Genomic DNA, 23,202 nt, shown 5'->3' with positions numbered 1-23,202 from the left:
ATTTCTCCCAGAGCCTCCTAAACTTTTGGGTGCTGGACCCAGGCCTCTGGTACCTCCAGCGCATCCCGCACCAAGGCACCTACAGACACACAGTGCATATCCTATTTCAGAGGGCTCTGGAATCACCTGTGGACCCCCTAGCGATGCCCCTGGGTACCGGAGCACACTCAGTGTTAACAGAATGGGGAACTATCGGTGATGTTTTCCCCCTACTTTTCAAGTTTGTTGGGTTTCTCAGATTCTACATTGAGCATTCTATAATAACCATAAATGTTACTGAAGAAAACCCCTGCTCCTTCCTGGCAGTCTTTCCTTATCCCTTTAGGGTACGGTGTGGTTCCCATGCATCTGGCGATGCTGTGGGGGCCCAGTAACCACTGAGAAAGAGCAGGTCTTGCTCAGCGTAGGGGAGCAGCTGTGGGGTGGTCCAGCCAGGGCAAAGGGTCAGTACAGAGCAATCAGAGAAGGCTTCCTGGAGGCAGAGGAAGCCGAGCTGACCTGGAAGGGCGATGAAGGTGGCACATGACAGGAGTCTGCCCCGTCTACTCCAGGTGTCTGAGAACTGCCCGCCCTTGGGCGGTCCCCTTCCTGGAGAGGGTCCCCTCCTCCCACTGCGGGAACTTGAGGTTGCAGGAAGACAAGACTGAATTTAGAATCCGAGAATTCGCCACTGGGAATTGGGGCATGAGGGAAGGTCGTCTGTATTTTTCAAGCAACTGCAGGTGGAAGGCAGAGGTGTTTCCCCGAGGACAACAACGTCCCCTCGTTACCACGCAAAACTGTCGTCTTGCTGGGTCCTCGGGAGAGCCCTGGAAAGTTGGTTACAACCATTGTCATCTGGTTTCACAAAAGAGGAAAGTGATGCCCAGGGTGATCGAACAGATACGCCTTTCCTCTGGGAACAAGAAGACGCCACTGTGCTCACACGCTCTCGTTAACACGCAGGGGCCCTCCAGCATGCTGTGCAAGCACCGTCCCTGGCCTTCGGAGATGTTCTTCCAGCCTCAGGGGGAGCGGGCTCTGGGCGGAGCGGCCAGGCCTCTGTGGGGTCTCCTTGGCCTGAGTCCCTCCTCTCTGCGAGCAGCTTCAGACCGAGCAGTCAAGCCCACCCTGGGAACCTGCAGCCCTGCCCAGGCTGCGGCCCACGCAATCCGCAGCTGAGCGGGACTGGGGTTCCAGGCTGGGCAGCGCGTCGCCTTGGTGCTCTTCCCCTGGACGCTGCAGCACCAGGGGGGCAGCCCTGGGCTGAGGTTCTGGTTCTCTGAAGCAAGGTGGCCCTGGAAAGGGAAGGGGAGCTCTGTGCCCTGGTGCCCTCTTAAGGACCTGGTCACACGTGGTGCGGAGGCAGCCTCCAGACCAGGACGTTTTCCTTCCAGAGAGTTACTTATTAACCATCAGGACCAACTATTTGAGGAGAACTCTGAGGAGGTGGAGAAGGTTTCTTAGGACATCGACCTCTAATTCCCACCCCAAGAGCAGCCTTGAGGGCACAGAGGTTTGGGACTTCTCTAGCCAAAGGCAAGGTCAACGTGGGGTGGGCAGGGCTCTGGAGGACAAGGGACTTAGATGGGGGGGGGGCCCACAGGGAAGAGGAGAACCAATCTGGAGGTGGGGGGAGAGGAAGGAGGCCCAGAGGCCGGGTGTGGTCTGGGGCATACTGCAGAAGGAGCCACAGCTGCCTGGTGTTCCATCTCTCCCATCAGACGGGATTCTTAGGGACAGTGCTGTATTTACCTCCAAGGCAGGTCCTCAGGGGAGAGCCACACTTTTCCCTCAGTGTGAGCAGGGGGTCTATGTCTCCTCGCAAACTGCCCCCCACACACGCAGACACGCACAAGGAGTCCCAGAAGGTGAGCAAAAGAAACAGCCAGAGATGCGGACACCGGGAACAGAGCTCACTTTATTGGGGAAACAGAAGGGTGGATCCTTGGTACCGAGATGGGACCTGGGATTGGCCGCTTCCCGCATCCCAAAGTGAAGCAGCTCCAGTACAAACGCCGGACCCCCAGGCATCCTTGTTCCTGCCTCCGGGCAGATGCCCAGGGGATTTTACCGGTAGGTGAATGTTTCTGGGGTCAAGGAACAAGAAGGAAACGCCCTTGTTCTCTCCCAGGATGGTAGAACCCCCAGAACCCATCAACTGCTACCTCTATCCCTCCACTGTGTAGAAGCCCAGAGAGGGACGGAGACCTGCCCAAAGTCACACAGCAAGGAAGTGGAGGACAGAGTGTCAAACCCATATTCCCCGTCTCCTGGCTTGGGACTCACACCAAGAGAAGATTCTAGAAGATAAGCCCCATCAGATGGATGTCACCTGCACTGATACCCCCCAGGGACTCCATTTCCATGACTCAAGCATTCAGGCCACAAGGTCCAGGCCAGCACCACCCAGGGACCTTTCTGCCCTCCCAGGCTGTGCCCACCTCTTGGGTCCCTGGGAGGGCAGCGCCGGTGAGGACACAAGGGCGCAGCCATGTACAAGGTACTTGGAGAGAAGAGAGTCTCTCAAAGATTTCTTCTCTGTTGCATTCTGTCCATCCTCTGGAGCTCGAGGAGATGGTTAAAAGAGGAAGTCCTTTGCTCCTGACCTACGGCATTGAGAGACCTGGCTCGGAGCGTGTGTGACCTGAAGCATAATGTAAAATATTAAACTGCACAATATTAAATAGCTCCACGCGTTGAGCACCTGCTATGCCCTGGGCACTTCGTCCATCTGCTGGGTGGACGACGACCGGGTGCAGTGCCACTGGCCGGGAACTCTTTCTTGACCGAAAACAGACAAGGCCCTTCACTCACAGCCTCTTTCTTAATCTTCACTACTTCCTACCAGGTGCGAGTTGTCACCACGGGCGAGGAAGTGGCCTCAGAGTGAAGTGGCGTGCCCAAAGTCGTGGCGGGCAGTCACAACACGAGAGAACGGGCAGGTCTCCTGAGGCCAGGAGCCGTGGAAGGGCGGTTTCTCGGGCAGCCGGCACGTGGCTCTGCTGCCCAGGTGACGAGACACAGAACCTGGCACTGAGAAGGCTCAGCTCATGCCTGTGAGCTGGACACAAGGTCTCTCCGGTGTCCTCTGAGCTGTCACCGAGTTCCCTCCTGGGACACAGCAGGAGGAAAGCAGAGGATGAGGACTTGGCAGGCCCAAGGCGGCGTCCTCACTGGCCTAGCTACCTATAGGCCAAGTGGCCTTGGACACGTCACTCCCCCCTTTGGGCCTCAGTTTCCTCATCTGTGAAATCGGGGTAAGAGTTCCTCCCTTACAGTCAACTGTGAAGATTAAATAAGTTACCCCACGTAAAGTGGCTAGAGCAATGATGAGCACTGCGTGCTATGTGTTCCCTGTCGTGATCAGCCACACGGGTCTCCTTCTCACTGAGGTGGCTGCGCAGCAGCGCTCTGCACTCTGGGAAGAGCAGGGCCCCGGCGGGGGCTCATGGCCGCTGGAGATGACGGAGCTAGCACCAGGCAACCCCCCCAGCCCCTGCTCCAGCAGGAGGTCCCTCTTGAAGGCCCCCACTGGCCCCATTTGCATCCCCAAGCTGCCCGCAGCCAGAACCACACGGCCAGCTGTCCTTGTCGTCCGTCTTCTAACATCTGCCAGCTTGGAGTGGAGGGCCCAGGGCCGACTCCCTCCCATTACCACCCCCGGCTCCCAGAACTATGTGCTCACTGCCCCAAAATGGAAGAAAGGAATAAATAATAATGAGTAAATCCATGACGAGAGAGAGGTATGTGTCTGTGTTCTGTGTGTGAGTGCGGGACCACCACCCAGGGGCCTCACTTCCTAGGGGCTTTCATGCTTCTGGAGCTGGTTCGTGGTTGCCAGGCAGGGAAGGCGGTCAGAGGCCAGGCCCTTGGCTAGGGAGCTGCCGCGGCAAACAGAGAGGGCAGATCTCTGGTGCGAGATCTCCCAGGTGCCCACCCTCGTCTGTGGCTCCTCCAAATTCTCTCAGGACGCTGGTGGCCCCTTTTCACCTTGAAGATCATTTTAAATTCCAACCCAGGCAAACCTCCTCAGATCGCTGCCTCTGGCACCGCCCCCCCATGGTGACAGAATACCCCTGTCTTGGGGTCTGCTCTGTGCCAGGCTCTCTGGTCAGCACCTCACTTGTATGATCCCTAGTCCTCAGAGGGGGATCTTAGCAGTAAACTGACTCTCCTAAGATCACACTGCCAGCAAGTGGCCAAGAATCCAGCAAAATCAGGACACTATGAGACTGAACATCTTTTTAGAGACTGACCCATTCCTTGGACCTAGGAAGACACAGAAGCCCAGAGAGGGCACATCCCTTGCCTAGGTCACACAGCCAGTTAGCTTCAGGGCTGAGCCTTGAATGCAGATGTGGGGCTGCCCAGGCCTTGCAGGAGACTGACCTTGAGGACTCTGGTTGACTCGCATCACCCTCCCGCCCCGCTCACCCCCAACCTTTCTTATATGACGTTTGACAGTCTCCTTCACTCCCTCCCCCTGGGTACGCCCTCCTCCTCCAGTTTCCATGGCAGCACATCTCCCCATCCTCCTCCAGCTTCCTGGCAACTTCTCACTCTCCAGAGTGGCTCCTGGGCGTAGAGGGATCCCCAAGCTGGGTGCTCAGCCTCTCCTCTCTCATGACTACCCCTGGAAGCTCAGCTACTTTCCTTGCTCCGACCTTGCACTGCAGCCCCACTGTTAAATAGTAACAGCGACTTACCACATGCTAAGAGCTTAGTTATGAGCAGGGCCCTATACAGCAGGTCCCTGAATAACGCTGTTGCGTTCAACATTGTTTCATTACGTTGATAAGGAAGAAAAGGATCTGCAGCTGGGGCCACTGTCTGTGTGGGGTTTGCACATTCTCCCACGTCTGTGTGGTTTTTTCTGGGTACTCTGACTTCCTCCCACATCCCAAAGATGAGCGTGTGAGGTGAACTGGCGTATCTCCATTGTCTCGGCCTGAGTGAGTGTGTGTGTGTGTGTGTGTGTGTGTGTGTGTGTGTTGGTATATGACCTGTGATAGAAGAACATCCTGTTCAGAGTGGGTCCCACCTTGCTCCCCGAGCTGCCTGGAGAGGCTCTGGGCACCTGCGACCCTGAACTGGAATAAGCGAGTTGGAAAATAATTATCTTACTTGGTATTATTACTCTTTCTTAAATGTTTGTTAGCTCACATTGATTCCAGTGTTTAATATTAGAAGCATGCTGGGTCTCTATTTAGAAGCTGTGTGATGCTTTTGTGGCTAGAAATACCCCGCAGGAACTTAACTCTTGCTTACGTCAATTGGCCTGCGTAAAGTGCCTTCGTTATATATACATCGTGCCACTTAAAGTTGCACTGTCCAAGGAAGATAACGTCAAGGGAGGATTGGCTGTGCATTAACTCAGCAAATCCTCACAGTCCCATGAAGGAAGTTCCTTCTAAATTTTTTTTATCCTCACCAAGGACATTTTTTCATTGCTTTGAGAGAGAGAGAGAGAGAGAAATAAACATCAATGTGAGAGAGAAGAATCAACTGGCTGCCTCCCACAAGTGCTGGGACTAGCCACTGTATGCGACCAGACTGGGTATCGAAACCACAACTCAGGTATATACCCTGACCAGGAATCAAACCCGTAAACTTTCGGCTATGGGACAACATTCCAACCAACTGGCTAGGGCGGGAGTTCATTCTACAGATGAGGAAACCAAGGTACAGAAAGGAAAAGCCAAGATCTGACTCTAGCCTCCACCACTATTTCTATTACAAGAAATATGAAATGGTAGGATATCTTGAAACCAGAGGCCAAAACTTCCTTCCCTCCCACCTTCCGAAGAGAGAGAAGTGGAAATTTTGAAGGAAATCAGACCTACTCTAGGTCTGAGAGCCCTGTGATGCCCTGGAGCACAGGTGGCAAACACAAGGCCCGCGGGCCAAATCCAGCCTCCACCTTGTTGTATCCCGCCCGGCACCTTGTCTCTACCCGGCGGCAGCGCCGAGCTCTCGCTTAACTCTTAAGGAGGAGTTACATGCATGCAGTCCTACAGTGACATCCGGCCCTTTGAAGGCAACCAAGAGGCTGATGTGGCCCCCGGTGACAATGAGTCTGACACCGCTCGCTGCTCTGGACTACACTGTCCATCTGGAGAGCTAAAGCGCATCGTGTGCAGCACATTTTAAAATGTGGAGAGTTAGAGAGTGCCAGGAGGAACAGAAGTTCCTGGAAAATTTCCCTTTTCCTTCAGGTTTTTCCATTTGGTTGCAAGTCTCCAGAAGCTGCATCCCAGGGCTCCAGCTGCCCCAGCTCTCCCACGTCCCCGGGACCTGGTGTTCGTCACTGAGTTCCTGGAAACCGGGGTCCTGGCGTCCCACGGCCCCGAGTTCTGCCACCATGAATAAGTTGTGACTTAGGAGTGAGTGGCTGGACCTTTCTGAGCCTGACTTCTTGTCCAAAATAAGGGTAAAAGTGCTACCTTCACCCCCGCTCCCCCCTGCACCATGTCCCCCCAGGAATGTCATCAGAAGCGCTAAGTCCCGCACTCCAGCTGCACACGACTTCTCAGGTTTGCCAAACGCTTGCACATTTCCCTGCTTTTGCACACGCCGTTCCCTCTTTTTGGCGGCCAACTCCTAATCATCCATTAAGGCCCCCTGACCCTTTCCACCTCTTCCAGAATTGCCACAAATGCTTCAGTAAAAAGCTGGAAAAGGCACTTCCCTGTGACACCCTCCCTGGGCTCCTCGTCACTGCACACATCACGGGGAGACGCAATGCTCTGTTCATGCTTTGTCTCCGAGAACGGGCTCCAGCATTCTGAGGGCAGGGCTGTCCCTGACTCACTTCCAAGTCCCAGTGGCCAGCATGCACACAGCGTGGCGTAAAGTAGATTCCAATACAAACTTGCTTTACCTTAGCCCTGGCTGGTGTAGCTCAGTGTATTGAGCGCAGGCCTACAAACCAAAAGGTTCCTGGTTCAATTCCCAGTCAAGGCACATGTCTGGGTTGCAGGCCAGGTCCCCAGTGGAGGGTTCATGAGAGGCAACCACATATTGATGTTTCTCTCCCTCCCTTTCTTTTTCCCTTCCCCTTTCTCTAAAAATAAATAAGTAAAATCTTCTTTCAAAAATTTGTTTTACCTTAAAGGCATGTGGTCTGGACCCAGCCCCTGCTGACCCCAGGACAAATTCATGTATGAGAAGGGGTAAAAGGAAGCCAGTCCGTTAAAGCCGCAGAGCATGGCAGCAAGAGGACCTGGAGCAGCCTGGAGATAGGCCGGCTCTAGGAGGGGTTGAAGGGGGCACAGTTCTTGTAAGGAAAATAAATAGACCTGGTTCCAATGTCACCTCCTTCAGGAGCCTTCCTTGATTCCTGGACTGTCTGCTTCCTCTGACATCTCCCCAAGGCATCTGCAGAAGGGGTCCCAAGTGATGAGGAGTGCACAGGAGTGTCCCACCTTGCTGATGCCCACCCCTGTTCAGACACAGAGGTCTCTATGGTCACAGGCTCCATTTGGGTGGGGAAGGCGATCTAGGTGCACTGGGGCTCCAGCAGGCTGCATCTGGGTGCTGGGCACAACCCTACGTCTTCCCAGGCCACTAGGGGGGCCTTTCCTAGAGGAAGAAAATTCCCAGGTCCACAGCTTCCAGGGGCCTCACCCTGAGAGGGGGACTTTGCTTTGCCCACTAAGAGAGGGCATCCCCACCCCTAACGCGCCCAAAGCCCATCTCGGTGCCTAAGCCTCCACCCCTCTCAGCCCCTGCTGGAGCGACAGCCTCCCAGGGAGAGGAAAGGCTTTTGTTCCCAGGAAACGACTGTCAGAGGAAGAAGAGGCACATTGTTTCTTTTTCTTTTTCATTTTGCTTCAGACAAAGACGTCAATTTCTTTCCATCTGTCCCGAAAAGGGAAGATTAAATTTGTTTTCACAGGGATGTCAGAACACTGCTTCAATAGGGAATCAGGCTGTAAGACAGGCTGCGTCTGTGGTGAGGAGGGAGGTGGGTGAGAGATGAAACAAGGGGACACACAGGGGACAAGGGCAGGCCCTGGCATTGGGGGAGCAAAGGTCTGGGCTTGCCTGCATAAAATGACAAGCTAATGAGAAGAAATACTTCTCTGCCTAGCTCTGGGTGGACCTCCCCTCCCCAGCAGTTTGAAGGGGACAGCTAGAGCAGGTGCAGGGAAAAGGGGGATATGCACTGACGTTAGCATTACAGCTACAGAAGCTTTCTCCCCTCCCAGCCCCCAACAGTCCCTCCAGAGCCAGGTCCCTGCGTGGGCAGGTCCAGCTCACTGGGAACTGGGCACAGTACACGCAGCCAGATGTTGGGTGAAGGGAAGGAGGATTTCTCAGAGGTTCCTCTCAGAAAGCCTGCCCTGGTGCTTCAAACAGACGCGCCCCCGCCCCAAGTCTCAGAGGCACTTACCCTGCACTGCACTCTAACCCATGGTCCTCTGTCCTCCAGCACCCGCACCAGAAAAGCCAGGGTCCTAGAGACACCCCCTCTACCGTCAAAAAAAGCTTCTGCCCTCTGGCTTCGGGATCTAACCTCAAAGCACAACCGACCCCGCCCCCCCCCCCCCACACACACTCACACACCTCCTGCCTCAGCCCACCCACCATCACCTCTTGGCACAGAGGCCGACCTGCAGTTCGATTTGGGAACGGAAGCCCCCAGACCTTCTTAGGTCTTTTGAGACCCCGTTTGGGACTCACAACTGAGGAGTCTACCCCAACTGCAACCTGTTCTGCTGTCCTGTCCTGGAGCCACCTGCCTGCCCCAGTGTCCTGTCCCAACCCCACTGAGATACAGTGCTGGGGACACTGCTTCGCTGCGGAGGGCACATGACTGTCAAGGAGTGAAAAGGTATGTATGTATATATATGTCTCTCTATATTTTATTTTCTTTTTATTTATAAAGATGGCAAGTTGGACCTGGACCTCGGCAAGCCCGGCCTTGAGCCCCACCTCCTGCTAGAGCTCAGGGCTGGGACTCTATCCCAAAGTTGAGGCCGCTATCCCCTGCACACGGGCCCTACCTACCTCTGGGGCCCAATCTTGAGCAGTAGCCACGTCTCACTGTCCAGCCCTTGCGACTTGCCCGAGAAGAGGCCCCTCCTCACTCACTACACAGAGACCCAATCTTACAGCTCAGTTCTCAAGCCACCTTCCCCTCCACTGTCCCCCATCCCCACCCCCCAGCCCGCCCCCCCCCCGCCCCGCCGGGTCCTGGGCCTGGAATATTCAGGCCTCAGTCGGTAGGTATCTCCACTGACACGACCGGCTCAGGGTTCGAACTTGACGCTGTCCCGAGGTCGAGCCCCTGCCCCACTGTAGAGGCCCTGTCTATCCGACCAGTCCTAGAGCCACTCACTGGTCCTATTCCCTGGGAGCCGCTAGCTCCTCCTCCCTCCCCCCAACCCAGAGCCCTTGACCACGCACTCCGCACTCCGGCCGAAGGCACCGCCCCACCGTCTTGCCCTCTGCCCCGCCCCAGAGGTGCACCCACAGCTGGGGCCCCATCTCTTGGACCCGCGCCTGATCTCAAGCCCAACTACGTTTTCCAAAATAGAGGGTCCCTTATGCCCCCTTCCTTTTGCCCCACTACGCGTCACGGCCCCCGCCCCCATTAGAACTCCGTGTGCCCGCCAGGTCGCTCCGGAGGGGTGCGCAGTGGGCCGGCAGAGCCTGGTCAGGCGGCAGCGCCGCCAGGACCTTCGGACGGGGTGCAGGCGGTGACCCGTTCGCGGACCGTCGCCTCGCGGGCGCGGCTGAAGCTGCCGGGCTCGGGGCGGCCGCAGGGCGAGCGGCAGAGCTGGCGGAAGCAGCGCTTGAAGTTCTCGTCGAGGAAGGCGTAGAGCAGGGGGTTGAGACTGCTGTTGGCATAGCCGAGCGCGATGCACAGGTGCAGCGCGGCCACCACGAGCGGGTCGCGGCGGTTGATGTCCACCAGCGTCCAGACGATGACGAAGATGTGGATGGGCGCCCAGCACACCACGAAGGCGCCCACCACCACCAGCACCATGCGCGTGATGCGCCGCAGACTGCGGTCCTTCTCCTTGGAGCCTGAGAGCAGGCGCACACTGCGCAGGCGCAGCAGCATGAGGCCGTAGCACACCGTGATGATGAGGATGGGCACCACGAAGGCGAAGAGGAACACGCAGATCTTGGTGACCGTGTCCCAGTACCAGCTGGGGCTGGGGAACTGGAGCATGCACACCACTGCCCCGTCTGGGTCGAGGAAACAAAGAAAGACAGAGGGGGTAAGGGGCTTGGGGGCCTAAGGGGCTCTGCCTGCCTGCTCACCGCACCCCCCCTCCTACCCGCCTCCAACTTGGGCAAGTCCCACTGCTCCTTCTGGCCTTTGCTCAAGGTGATTCCTCTCTCTGGAAAGTCCTTCTCTTCTGCACTTGATGAACTCCTACTCATCCTTCAGTACCCCAGTAGGATTAGCCCGAGTATAGAAGGCATTCCTATATTCTCTCCCAGTCCCTCCCTTCATAAGACTCCAGTCCATGGGCAACAATAATGATAAAATTTAGCCCAAGACCACTAAATGCCAGTCGTTGTGATAACTCAGAACAGCTCACCATTTCCAAAGTAGCTTCAGTGAGCACAATATTGCTGACAGAGAGCCTGAGTTCTCTATCAGAGTAGGACTTGGGTCCAACTAACTGTGTGGTTTGTGGCCTTGGGCAAATTATTCAAACTCCAAGAGCTTCCCCAAAGTGGGACTAATAACAGTACCTAAGCCTCACAGGGTTGTTGTGAGGATTAAACAGGCCAAGGCACATAAACCCTTCAGCACAGTGGGGTTTGAGCTCTTGGTGCATTCGCGGGGCGGAGGGCAGATACATGTGGGAGTCCGGAGGGCAGGGCTGGGGCGGCAAATCTCAGCTTCTTAGCAAAGACTTTCAGACTGCCAGACTCGTCCCGAGATAAGAGCAGCTCCCAGGATGGAACGAGCTCCCTGTTCCTAGGCTGTGGGCTGGGGCAGCGCGAGCACCTCACGGGATGCTGTGAGGTACAGACACAGGGCTGGGGCTGGCCCGAGCAACTCCCCTGGTCTTTGGGAATTCTGGGGTTTGAGGAGCTCCTCAGTGGACTTGGAGCCTGAGAGTTGTGAGGAGGGGCTGGGGACCACAGACAGCGAGCCCGGGACATCAGGCTGTCAGGATCCACAGACATGGCAGAGGCCGAGGACTTCACTGTACAGATGGTGGAACCAGGCCCACAAAAGAACAGCACTTGTCCAAGGTCACACAGCGAGTGGCATACAAGTGCTGATGGCACTCACTGGGGAAGTGGGGTGGGTGTGTGTGTGTGGAGTGAGTTAGCCCATCTGGCCCAGCCCCCAGCAGGGCTGCAGCTAATGGCCTGTAAACTGAAGGCTGACAATGAGGAATGGGGCCCGGCTGCTGAGTCAAGACCAACAGCTCAGAGACTTTGTGAGTCCTCTACCCTTGTGCATCAACGGGGGTCAAGAAGCCTCCCACCAAGCCTGTTCCCCTCTCCCAGGCCAGCACTGATGATCTGCAACCCTTCACGGCAGGGGCCGGAAGGAGCAACAGATATGGGGACAGGAGCCTTGGTCTCTAGGCCAAATTCCAGCAGCTGTCTGGCTGCGTGACCCTGAGTAAATCATCTCCCTGACTTCTCCGGTTCTCGGCTTCCTGAAAATCCAATGGAAGTAGGAGTCCCTGCCTTGTCTCTCTCACAGGCCTAACCGTTCTAGTAGCTGCTATTTACTGGGCCTTGGCCATGAGTCAGGACCTGTCCTGGGTATTTAACACATACAGCCTCATTTAGTTTTCTCCGTGCCCCATGACAATATAGTGTGGCTCAGAGAGGTTAGTGACCAGCGGCTTTGGTGCCCTGCTGAACTGCTTTTCCCACTGCTTTACATCAAGCTGGGGTCATGTGACCAGCTATCACTAAGAAGAGATGGGCCATAACATTGAAAAGTGGTTGTGCTTTCTCATCGTTCCCTCCCCACATCCATCTGTTGGCCAGATGCCAGCAGTGGAAGATTCCAAAACCATCCTGTGGAGCCTGGGTCCCTGAATGATCGTGTAGCTTAGAGACCCTCCTCTTCTTGCCCATATTGAACTGTCATGTGAGTGAGAAATAAACTTCTTCTGTGTTAAACCACTGAGCAGCTACCCTAACTGATATAGCTGGCTACTGTACTAATAATTACCATTTTACTCTGAGGAAATGCACCTATCTGTAATTCTCTGAAGGCCAGTCTCTAGGCCTTGCTTTGTTCACATGGGCCAATGATTTCAAATTGGTGCGGAAGGGAGTTGGGATAGGACCAAAGATCTTGCGGCCTCCACTGCTCACTGATCAGTTACACCCTCACCCCACTGGCCATCCAGCTATCTCCTTACAGGTCAGTCATCCACACACTTCTGGCCAGCGGCAATGTGCTCATAGATCAGCCATCCATAATCCCATTCATAATTTCTTTTGGCCAGCAACCCACAAGACCAGTCACTCATCCTCACTACAGTCAATCATTCACATTCTTTGCTGGCCAGCCATTCCCATTCCCATTGGTTGACTATCCATTCTCTCCTTGGCCAATCACCCACACTTTCATCGATCAGCAACCCACACCTCCACCCTAGTAAGTGACCTGCATACCCACAGAAGCCCGTGTGCTGCCTCCTGTGGTCACTCACCCCGGGGACGGGTCACGGCCATGATCATGATGGGGACACCGACGCCCGAGGCCAGGACCCAGATGCAGATGTTGATCAGCTTGGCCTTGGCGGGTGTGCGGAAGTCCAGGGCCTTGACAGGGTGGCAGACGGCAATGTAGCGGTCGACACTCATCATGGTGAGTGTGAAGATGCTCGTGAACATATTGTAGTAGTCAATGGAGAGCACAGCCTTGCAGAGCAGCTCTCCAAAGGGCCACGTCTCCATCAGGTACTTGGCGCTCTGGAAGGGCAGCGTGCTGGTGGCCAGTGCGTCTGCCAAGGCCAGGTTGAAGATGTAGATGTTGGTGGCTGTCTTCATCTTAGTGTACCTTAAAAGGAAGCGCATGTATAACTGTTCCATTGCACAGACTTCGGTTTCACGTGAAATTCAGGGAGGTGAAATGACTGGTCCAAGGTCACAGAAAAGGTCAGGGGCAGAGACGGGACTGGAACCCTGAGCTATCTGATTGAGCAGCATTCCTTTCCGCTATAACAGAAGGGCATTTCTCTGGCTGGGGGTAACTTTAGCAGAGAGTATTTTAGGGAAAACCCTTACCTTTTAAAAAGAAAGCTAAGCTCCAGAAGAAAATAGCTGAGTGATTCTGGGCCAGTAACTTGAACTCTCTAAGCCTTGGTGTTCACAGCCTTACAAAGAGGGAGACACTCTTCCCAGCTTCATTGGGTCATTATGAAATTTAATGAAATGATACAGCACTTAGCCCAGGGCCCAAAGCATGGTAAGTGCTCGTATATGAGAGCTTTTCTTATTTTTCATATACAAAGAATGAAGCTGGGGGCTCGACCAGAGTGACCTGTCCCTCTGCCACTGACCTGGCCTTTTGGGGATGTGATTGAGCAACTTTGAGGGAGGGAGGGACTCTGCCTAGTGGCATGACTGGGGCCTGAGACCGCGGGGGTGTCCTCCCTGGTAGACCGGGACTGCCAGTCCTTCCTGCGGACCCGTCCAGACTGTCTTGCTCCCATGCAGCTGGACTCGCCTAGCTGTAGGGAAGGGGAGCAGAGGGCAGTATCAGACGTGTCAGAGCATGTGCCCAGGTGTCCGAGCCAGATGTCCTCAACCAAGCCCTGCACCTGAAACTCTGCATGCCCCTCCACGCTCTGGGCTGCCGCACAGCTGCTTGCACCACAGATGGCCCCTTGTCTGGCCGACACTCAGAGTCACGGCCCCTTCGGCACCAGGGCCTGGGCTGGGCACCCAGTAGCCTGGGGGAGGCCGCCTACACTGAGACAGTCCCAGTGCCGTTTGATCACTGCCGAAACACACAGGTACGCCGGCAGGGGGTGAGGACTGGCCTGGAGGGATCGGAGAAACCCAGACAAGAGCTGTATGAGCGGCTGCTCCAAGTTCAGAGCAGAAGAGCCTGGAGAGGCTGAGGGGAAGTGATTTACGAAAGGGTGGTCCACGGGCTGCCCTCAGAATCATTGGAAGAACTCGTAAGAAATGCAGATTCTTGGACCTAACCCCAGCCCTTCTAGATCTTAATCCCTGGAAATCATCTTTAACAAGAACTGCCCCCTGCACGTGAATCGTATGGACCCTGAAGCTTGAAAAGCACTATGTGTAGCCTAAAGCCCATATCGTGAAGAGATGGCAAAACTGAGCCAAGGCCACACAGCTACAGCGGCAAAGCCAAGTCAAGAAACTGAATGCTTTCTCTCCTCTCTACCCATCTAGGCTAGCAACCCACAAGACCCCCAAGCCCCACACACCAGGCAGCGCCCCAGGCACCCAGGAGGAGCGCTCTCACCTGTTTTGAATGACTGAACAAACTATCAGCTAAGGCTGCTCCTTCATGAAGTCACCGATTTGTTTGTTAAAAAAAAAAAAAAAAGATTTTGACTCACTCATTGTCCTCCAGGGCCAGCATCTGTCCCACTCCCTCTCAAAATAGCTGTCATTTGCCCTGCGGCTGGAGAAACAAAAAGTTTTGCTCGGAGATAGCAGAACTGCTCGGGAAGTCTGTCTTCAGCGGGGCGGGCACGGGTTCACAGCTGTGTGGGAGGCAGGCTCAACCCCACAGCTGACTCGTCTAATTTTGCTTCTTTACGCAGAACAATTAGAGGCTGTTCTTTGCCTGCTATTTTGATTTGTGAAGGATCCTTCAATTCCCAGAGGGGGCTGGGATGCTGGGAAGTGGGTGATGAAGCTGCTGTAGTTGATCCAGGCAGGGCTGAGAAGCCCCACGCCGACGGCCAGCCAGAGCCCCAGGAGCCCCCTCCTCACGGCCCCCCACCCCACAGCTACCCGGTGCCAAGCCCTGCCCTGTCTGCCTTGTCTGCCTCCTCAGACAAATCATGCTTCTCACCTGCCCTCAAGGCCCCAGTGGCTTCCCAAAGTTCTCTCCACATTTTGCAAACTGGCCCCGACCCTCTCTAGGGCCTCAGCTACCAGAACCTTCCCCCGATGGCTGTCCCCCACCCCCTGGCCTCTCCCCGGTTCCTTGGACACAACCAGCCCACTTCCACCTCAGGGCTCCTGGGCTGCTTGCTGCTCTGTCTTCCCGATGGTCCTGATCCCGCCCCCCAATTTTGTATGGTTTGCTCCTTTGCTTAACTCAGGACTCTATTCAAATGTCACCTCCTCAGAGAGGCTGCCCTGACCTCCCTGCCTAAGGTACCCCTCCCCACTCCCCGTCACTCGAACTTCTAACACTGCCTCACACTTTTTTTTAAAAGATTGTGTTTATTTATTTTTAAAGAGAGGGGAAGGGAGAGAGAAAAGAGAGGGAGAGAAATGACTGCTCTACTGCCTCCCACACACCCCCAACTGGGGGCCTGGCCCCCAACCCAGGCATGTCCCCTGACCAGGAGTTGAACCGGCAACCTTTCGGTTCACAGGCCGGCGCTCAATCCACTGAGCCACGCCAGCCAGGGCTCAGTTTTCTTTACAGCATGAACTTCTGCCTGACTTCATATTTATCTTCTTTTCCCTCCGCCTGCTTCTCTCACTCATGTAAACTCCCCGAAGACAGGACTTTGTCCATTTTGTTCCCTGCTGTGTCTTTGGCCCTACTGGTAGTCCCTGGTAAACAGCAAGCTTTCCACAGCCATTTGCTGTGTAGCTCAGGTCCCATCAGCTGTCTCGGGGACTGCCACAGCATCCTCCCCACCCCACAATTCATCATCCATAAGTTGGGGTGCTCACAAGAAAAGGCAGATTCCCTCAGGGCACTCTCCTGCTTACAAGCCTTCTGTGGCTCCCCATGGCCACCTGGACCAAATCCAAACTCCTCAGACCGACGCCCCATCTGCGTGGGCTCCTTCCCCACGGTGCCTTCCAGCCACATCTGTGGTTCCGCAGACATTCGGTCTCGCATACCCTCCCTCCTCAGGGACAGCCGCTGTGATGGTTTGGCGGGAACCCTTCCAAAGCACATACATGCATATAGCTTTTTATAAAACGTTATTTCTGCCAACGCAATACCAGTACATAGCATAAAAAGTCACATAGTACTATAATCACAATAGGTGCCCCTCTGCCCCACCCTTCTTCATTCCTCTGTCCTGCTCCCCAGAGGCCACCACTTTTCATGTTTTTAGTTATTCTTCTAAAGATTATCTCCATAACTCTAAACAATATGTTTAAATGGCTATTTCTTCGCTATTTATGTATCTATTTTAGAGGGGGAAGGGAGAGAGAAGAAGAAGAAGAGAAACATCGATCCGTTGCCTCTCACACGCCCCCAACTGAGAAGCTGGCCCACAACCCAGGCACATGCCCTGACCGGGAATTGAACTGGCAGCCTTTCATTTTGCAGGATGACGCCCAACCCACTGAACCACTCAGTCAGGGCTTAACTGGCCATTGCTTGATGTAGCAATTTTAGACAGTATTTGTTGAAGTTTGTACTCAGTTAAGCCAGACTATGCAGCAGTAACGATCCCAAAATCTCATGGTTTAATACAACAAAGGTTTCTTTCTCACCCTTGTTGACTCCATTCAGTGCCTCAGGGACTAAACTCCAGGAGGCAGTTGGAGCCTGCTGCAATCCTGTGGCTCTGCCCCAGGCCTTCTCGATCACCCTGAGGGAGAAGAGGCTGTGGCAGGGTCATCGAAGCTCCGGTCGAGCTGCAACACAGCCCTTCCACCCACAGCTGATGCGGAGAACTAGTCACGTGGCCCCGACCAGCAGCAAGGGGCTGAGTAGTCGTCTTGTCTGTACCCAGAGGCAGGGACAACCAGGTATCACTGAACACTAGTAATGTCCCCACATTCTCCCCCACTACCCAACTCCACACCCCTTCTCCATCCTCCCAATATACTTTTACCACAATTCTTTAATTTCTAGTTAAAGTGATAATCAGGGTTTATACCCTTTATGGGGGGTGGGTTACATCCTTATGACTCTACATATTGTCTACTGCTGAGCCAAATGGCATGCTATAATTAGACTTATATTCTGGTACACATTTCCTGGAATTAATAACTGCCTCCTTTTTTTTTTCATTTGCTGTGTACATATTGTTAACTTTCCTCAAACACCCAGGCTTTTCCATGCCGTCACATAATCTTCCAGTTCCTTTTGTTTTCCTAGTGACCCCCCTCCCGGAGCCTCCCTTCTCCCCTTTTGGACGGGGCGTGGCTGGTGTCTAGAGCAGCTGTACGCCTGTCCTCCTGTGTCACAGCCCCTGTTTCATGGCTTGAGAGTCTGTCCTCTCTCGGTGCATGCCCTCATTTTAGCGGAGCACATCCTGTAGTCACTTTCTGAGAAAGGACACAGAAAATAAAATGTTTACTCTTGCATGTCTGAAACTGTCTTTCCTCTATCCTCACTTCTGATTTCTTTGACTGTGTAAGGAATAGCAGGTTGGAAATAATTTTCCATCAGAATTTTTGAAGGTCTGGTTCCCTCATCTTCTGACTTGCATGTTGCCACTGAGGTATCTGAGCCATTCTGATTCCTGGTGATTCATATGTAAGTTGTCCTCCCCACCCCCGAAACTTTTAGTATCGCCTCTTGATCCCTAGCTTTCTGACATGTGCGATGATGTCCCTTCGGGTCATCATTGGGTTCTTTTTCATTTGTATAGGGCCCCCTCAGTCTGGAGATTCATGTCCTCTACTACGAAACGTCCCCGTGTCGTTTATGTAGTCACACCCCAGCTCTGTGTTGTCTGGGGTCCCGGACAATCCATCAGGCAGACATTGGGCCTCCTGGACTGACCTCTAATTTTACCTTCTCTCCATCTCTTTGTCTTTCTGGGACACCCTCTGAGGACTTTCCTTTTCATTATCTCTTACCCTTTTTATTGACTCTTTAAAAGTTAATGGCTCTTGTGTTTTATTTTCTCAGTGCCCTTTCTTCTTATTGCTTTTTATACAACATCTTATTTCACAGATACGATGTCTTCTCTTACCTCTCTGAGGGTATAATAGTTTGGGGGTTTTGTATTTTCTTCTGCTCTCTGCATTGTCTTTTTGCTTCCAGTGTTTGCGTTTGTCTGTTTCTCTTCTGTCCTGGAGACGTTCTTCAAATATCTGGTGATCTGTGACTGCAGGTGGGTCTTCCAGTGACACACTCAATAGCCGATTGGCAGGGTGTGTGTGTGTGTGTGTGTGTGTGTGTGTGTGTGTATACAGGGGTCTTCTGAACTGGTGGTCTGCACTGTAGGGGGACTGAGCAAAGACCTGGCTTTCCACTGGGCAACATCATCTAAATATCAGGGTCTGCAGTTCCCTTCTCTGGGGGCTTCAGAAAACAACCCTCCCATCTCCCATCTGGCTGTCAGGATTCTGGTGGCAGAGATAGAAAAGGTACCTGGGGATCCCTCCATTTTTCATTTGGTATCACATTCGGGCCCTTTCTGTGTCTGAGGGCCCCAAGATCCGAGTTTCTCCAGGTTAATGTCTCGGGAAAACCCTGACCTCCTGCAGAGGGGGGTAGGCACTTGGCTGTGCAGGGTCCAAGAGCGGGAGGCCTAAGCGCCTCACTGCTCCCTCTGCAGCCAATCAATCCCCTGCCGCTGTGTGCAGCCCCGCACCTCACCCCCGATCAGCCCGTTACTGCTCTTCCAATTGCTTTTCATCATCCAAATATGCGTTGACATGTCTTAGGGAACACAAACTGAGGCATAAGAGGTAAAGGGACTTGGCCAAGTCACATGACCAGCAAGTGGCAGAACCAGTATTGAACTGAGACAGTCTAGTGACAACACATCTGGTAATAACTTTGCAGTAATCACTCCATCTCTCTCTCCTTCTCCCTTTCTCTCCCTCTCCCCTTGCCACGTGAGGACACAGCGAGATGGCGGCCATCCGCAAGCCAGGAAGACAGCTCTCGTCAGAAATGACCGTGCTGACACCTTGATCTTGGACTGTGGCCTCCAAAACTATGAGAAAATAAATTGCCGTTGTTTAAACCACCCAGTTTATGGTATTTTATTATATCAGTTCGAGCTAAGACAAAATGACATTCCTGCCAGGTTGGAAAGAACGAGGAGGAGTCAGCCGTGTGAAGATAGAGGGGTAGGCTGCTTCAGGCAGAAGGAACATGTACAAAGACCCTGTGGCAGGAAAGAGCTTGATGAGCTGCAGGAATAGACAAAAATCCAGTGTGTTTAGAGGGTAGCAAACCAGACAGGGACCAGGGTTAGAACCAGACAACAGAAGATACAGCAGGGGCCAAATCATGCAGAGCCTCTGGGCCTGAGCGAGAAGTTTGGATTTCATTCTGAGTGCAAGGGGAAGTCACTGGAGATTTGAAGCAGTGGTGTGATACGGTCTGATTTACATGTGTTTCTTTCTTTTTTTTAATAAATGCATTTTGATTTTTTTAAAGATCTTTATTTATTTATTTTTAGAGAGGGAAGGGAGGGAGATAGAGAGAGAGAGAGAAACATCAATGTGCGGTTGCTGGGGGTCATGGCCTGCAACCCAGGCATGTACCCTGACTGGGAATTGAACCTGCGACACTACGTGTGTTTCTTAAAAGACCACTCTGACTCCTTCCTGTACGGAGGCTGGATGGAGCGCAGAATAAGAGTGGGCAAGAGACTGAGGTATGCAGGTATGGCATTGGACTCCTGCTTTATACCACACTGAGTAATTAACTCAAGATGAATGGCAGACTGAAATGTAAGAGCTGAAACTATAAAACTCTCAGAAGAAAACAGGGGAAAAGCCTCGTGACACTGGATTTGGCCACGATTACTTGCATGTGACATCAAAAGTGCAGGCAACAAAAAACAAAAGAGACAAACTGAATCACAACAGAATTAAAAATTTTTGTGCCTCGAAGGGCACTGTTAACAGAGTGAAAGGGCCAACCACAGAATGGGGGTAAATACCCGCAAGTCACGGATCTGATAAGGGATTGATATCCAAAACACACAAAGAACTCCTAGAACTCAACACTTTAAAAACAAGCGAAGGACCTGAGGAGACATTTCTCTAAAAAAAATACGAATGGCTGATAAGCACATGAAAAAGATGCTCAACATCAGGGATCATTAGGGAAATGCAAATCAGAACCACAATGAGATACCGCCTCACAATGAGATACTGCCTACCAGGAGGGCTACTAGCAAAAAAATAAAAACAGAAAATAACTGTCACGGGAGAGGATGAGGAAGAGCGGAAACCCCTGAGCAATGCTGACGGGAATGTCAAGTGTCCAGATGCTGCAGAGAACAGTGTGGCGATTTCTCAAGAAACTGACAGCAGAATTACCATCTGATCCCGCAATCCCACTGCTGGGTGTCCGCCCGAAACAACCAAAGTAGGACCTCAGATCTCTGTGCACCCATGTCCGCGGCAGCATTATTCACAACAGCCAGTCCGAGCGTCCAAGAACGGGAGAGCGGGTAAACAGAAGGCGGTCTATCCACTCAGTGGAATATTATTCAGCCTTAAAAAAGAGGGAGATTCTGACACATGTTGCAACATGGATGCACCTTAAGGACATTGTGCCAAGTGAAATAGGCCCAACACAAAGACACAAAAAGGCAAATACCATATGGCTCCACTTGCAGGAGGTCCCCAGAGCGGTCAGATTCACAGAGGCAGAGAGTCGAACGGCGGTTTCCGGGGCTGGGGTGGAGCTGGGGGGCGTTTGTTCACGAGGAGCGGGTTTAGGTTTGGGAGGGTGAGGAGAGTTCTGGAGGCGGACAGGGCTGACATCCGCACGACGATGGGAATGCACTTCATGTCGCTGGACTGGACGCTTAAAAACTGACTAACATGGTACATGTTCTGTTATATGCATTTTATCACAATTTAAAAAAGTTCATGAAAGATCAAGAGCTTTCACAGTCTGTTTTCTAAGCAGGAGAGTGCGGTGAAGGGCCCCTCAGAGCCATGCAGATCTTGGCTCCTCCACACACGTAGCTGTGTGACTTTGGATAAATTACTTCACCTCTCTGAGCCTGTTTTCGTGTTCATAATGTCAATGTAAATCATGTTTTTTAGAGGTCAAAATGTGTGAACATGTCTAGCTCACTAGGCAGCGTGTAGACCAGAACTGGCAGCCCTTTCGGTTTGCTTTTTCCTCTGATATTTTTCTGCTTTTTTCTCATCAGTTCAGTTCTCATCATTGGACCCAACCCTGGGGGTGAGAACAGTAAGATCCGACAGAACCTCTGTTGACTCTGAGATGCATTGGGGAACCCTTTGCTTTCTTTCTAAGTCCAAATCCCCAAGAGCTCACCTGGAATGATGCAGCTGCTAGAGAACTTGCTCCCAAACATCTCTGTCTGGGGCAAGGCTGCCTTTATCCGAAGCACTGAGTTTCAGAGCTCTCAACCCATCCCGTCTTCTGTCACACAGCCCCATTGTCAGGGAAGATCGTTACCACCTCCGTTAATTCTCCTTCAGTTTGAAGGAGATTGGGCATGCTCTGCGACTGAAGCGCAGCCAGGGCCCCATTAAACCCGCACCCCCTCCCGAGGCTCTGAAGGGCTGGGCTTCCCGGATGACAAGCAAGCTCCTTGTCAGAACTGTCTCCCCCAGGCGCCCCGGGGCAGTCAGTTAGACTGGCTGGTGTCAGAGTGCCCTGCACTCAGAAGAAAGCCAACACATTCCCTCCTCTGTGCAAGGCCTCGGCGGGACTGGTCTGACAGCTTCGGTCGGTTGTTCGTTTCCTTTCAGCAATGTCCTCCGAGTGTCTGTTCTTCCGTGTGCCAGGCACTCCTCCAGAAGCAGCAAATGCAGGATTTCACCGCATCCTCACTGCAGCCCTGGGTGTTAACACCGTCCTCACTCTACAGAGGAGCTGTTAGAGGGCTCGCCCAAAGGCACTCAGCTAGGAGGTGACAGTGACAGGAGCAACCTTAGCTCTGCGCTTGTAACCCCTCGGGCCTGTGCTTTGCTGCTCGCTGTCCCCCAGCCCCCGTGCCACCTGCACTGCCTTATCAAACACTGGCCATGGCGAGGAGCCCGATCCGGAGGCCAGAGGTGGGCTGACTCCACAGCATTCATCTGGTTTCCACACAATCCTCGCCCCTGCGGCGTCCGGGGGCCTGGAGACAACCTGCTCACAGTCCAGGTGGAGTTGGGAGGGGCAGACCCACACGCTTCAGAACAATGTCACAGGCACAAGGACAGGGCCTGATGGGGCAAGGAGGAGAGGTCAATGCAGCACTGGTCACGAGGGGGCTTTGTTTTTCTTAAAGATGTATTTATTTAGACAAAGGGGAAGGAAGGGGGATAGAGAGGGAAAGAAACATCAATGTGTGGCTGCCTCTTGCACAACCCATATTGGAGACCTGGCCCGCAACCCAGGCATGTGCCCTGACTGGGAATAGAACCGGTGACTCTTTGGTTCACAAGCCAGCACTCGATCCACTGAAACATACCAGCCAGGGCGCAAACAGTATTTATAAACAACTATGTACAAGCTGTTCTCAGGCATGATTGTATGTACTCCTTACACTGGGTTTCTTTTGTTCTTTAATAGATAATAAACACTGGTTGGATGCTGACTATGTACCAGGCACTGGGGGAGTGTTCTGCATCATTCAACACTCCCAGAGCCCCCTGCAGGGCAGACAGTATGCATTATTCCCAATCTACACAGAACTTGCCCAGGACTGCAGTCAGAAAGAGGCTGAGCAGAGAGTCGGACCCAGGGCTCTTCCCTGAAACCCCAGTGCCTTCCTTTGACTTCGGTTTCAGCTTCTCTCCTGTGGACCCAAAGCACCCCGCGTGCCCCTCACATACTCTCTCTGACGGTTAAAGTGTGAGCTCCCCGAAAGCATGGTGTTTGTCTTGGTCACCACTTTGCGCCTAGAACTTAGAGCAGTGCCTCTCACCAAGCAGGTGCTCCAGGCACGTTTGGTGAATGAATGAAGGTCAGTGAGTCAGTCTTCCTCCAGACTGGGACTTCCTTCAGGCAGCCACCGTGTCCCCTTCGTGCTATACTGAGGGGACACGGTGTCTTCTGGAGGACTCCCTGTGGACAAAAGCCAGTAGCAAGGCACAGAGCGAAGAGTTCAAACTGGGACAGCCCTCCCCCTCCCTGCCCCTTCTCTGTCTTCCTTCACCCCCCTCCCTCCTCTCCTCAGCCTGGACCGACCCAGGGCCCCT

At 53.4% G+C, this 23,202-nt stretch overlaps 1 protein-coding gene across 2 annotated transcripts in view; it reads right to left on the bottom strand.

The window, feature by feature from the left end:
• Positions 1-9,596: 9,596 nt before the first annotated feature.
• The window catches only part of OPRD1 (opioid receptor delta 1), a 31,162-nt gene continuing 17,556 nt past the window's right edge, over positions 9,597-23,202 (bottom strand). Inside the window, exons 1-3 of one of the 2 annotated variants that reach the window (XM_045859356.1) lie at positions 14,526-14,643; positions 12,639-12,988; positions 9,597-10,182 (exon numbers count right to left, since the gene is read on the bottom strand). In XM_045859356.1, the coding sequence (XP_045715312.1) occupies positions 9,644-10,182; positions 12,639-12,988; positions 14,526-14,548 (912 nt within the window). In that variant the 5' untranslated portion in view covers positions 14,549-14,643 and the 3' untranslated portion in view covers positions 9,597-9,643. Of the gene's footprint in view, positions 10,183-12,638; positions 12,989-14,525; positions 14,644-23,202 lie in introns of those variants that run through there. The other variant, XM_045859355.1, reaches the window with a different exon arrangement.

The sequence above is a fragment of the Phyllostomus hastatus genome, unplaced genomic scaffold (genome assembly GCF_019186645.2).
Source record: "Phyllostomus hastatus isolate PE091 unplaced genomic scaffold, TTU_PhHast_1.1 phas_scaffold_182, whole genome shotgun sequence".
NCBI classification, from domain to species: Eukaryota; Metazoa; Chordata; class Mammalia; order Chiroptera; family Phyllostomidae; genus Phyllostomus; species Phyllostomus hastatus.
The sequence above is the reverse complement of the archived record's forward strand: the minus strand, read 5'-3'. Positions and strand labels throughout refer to the sequence as shown.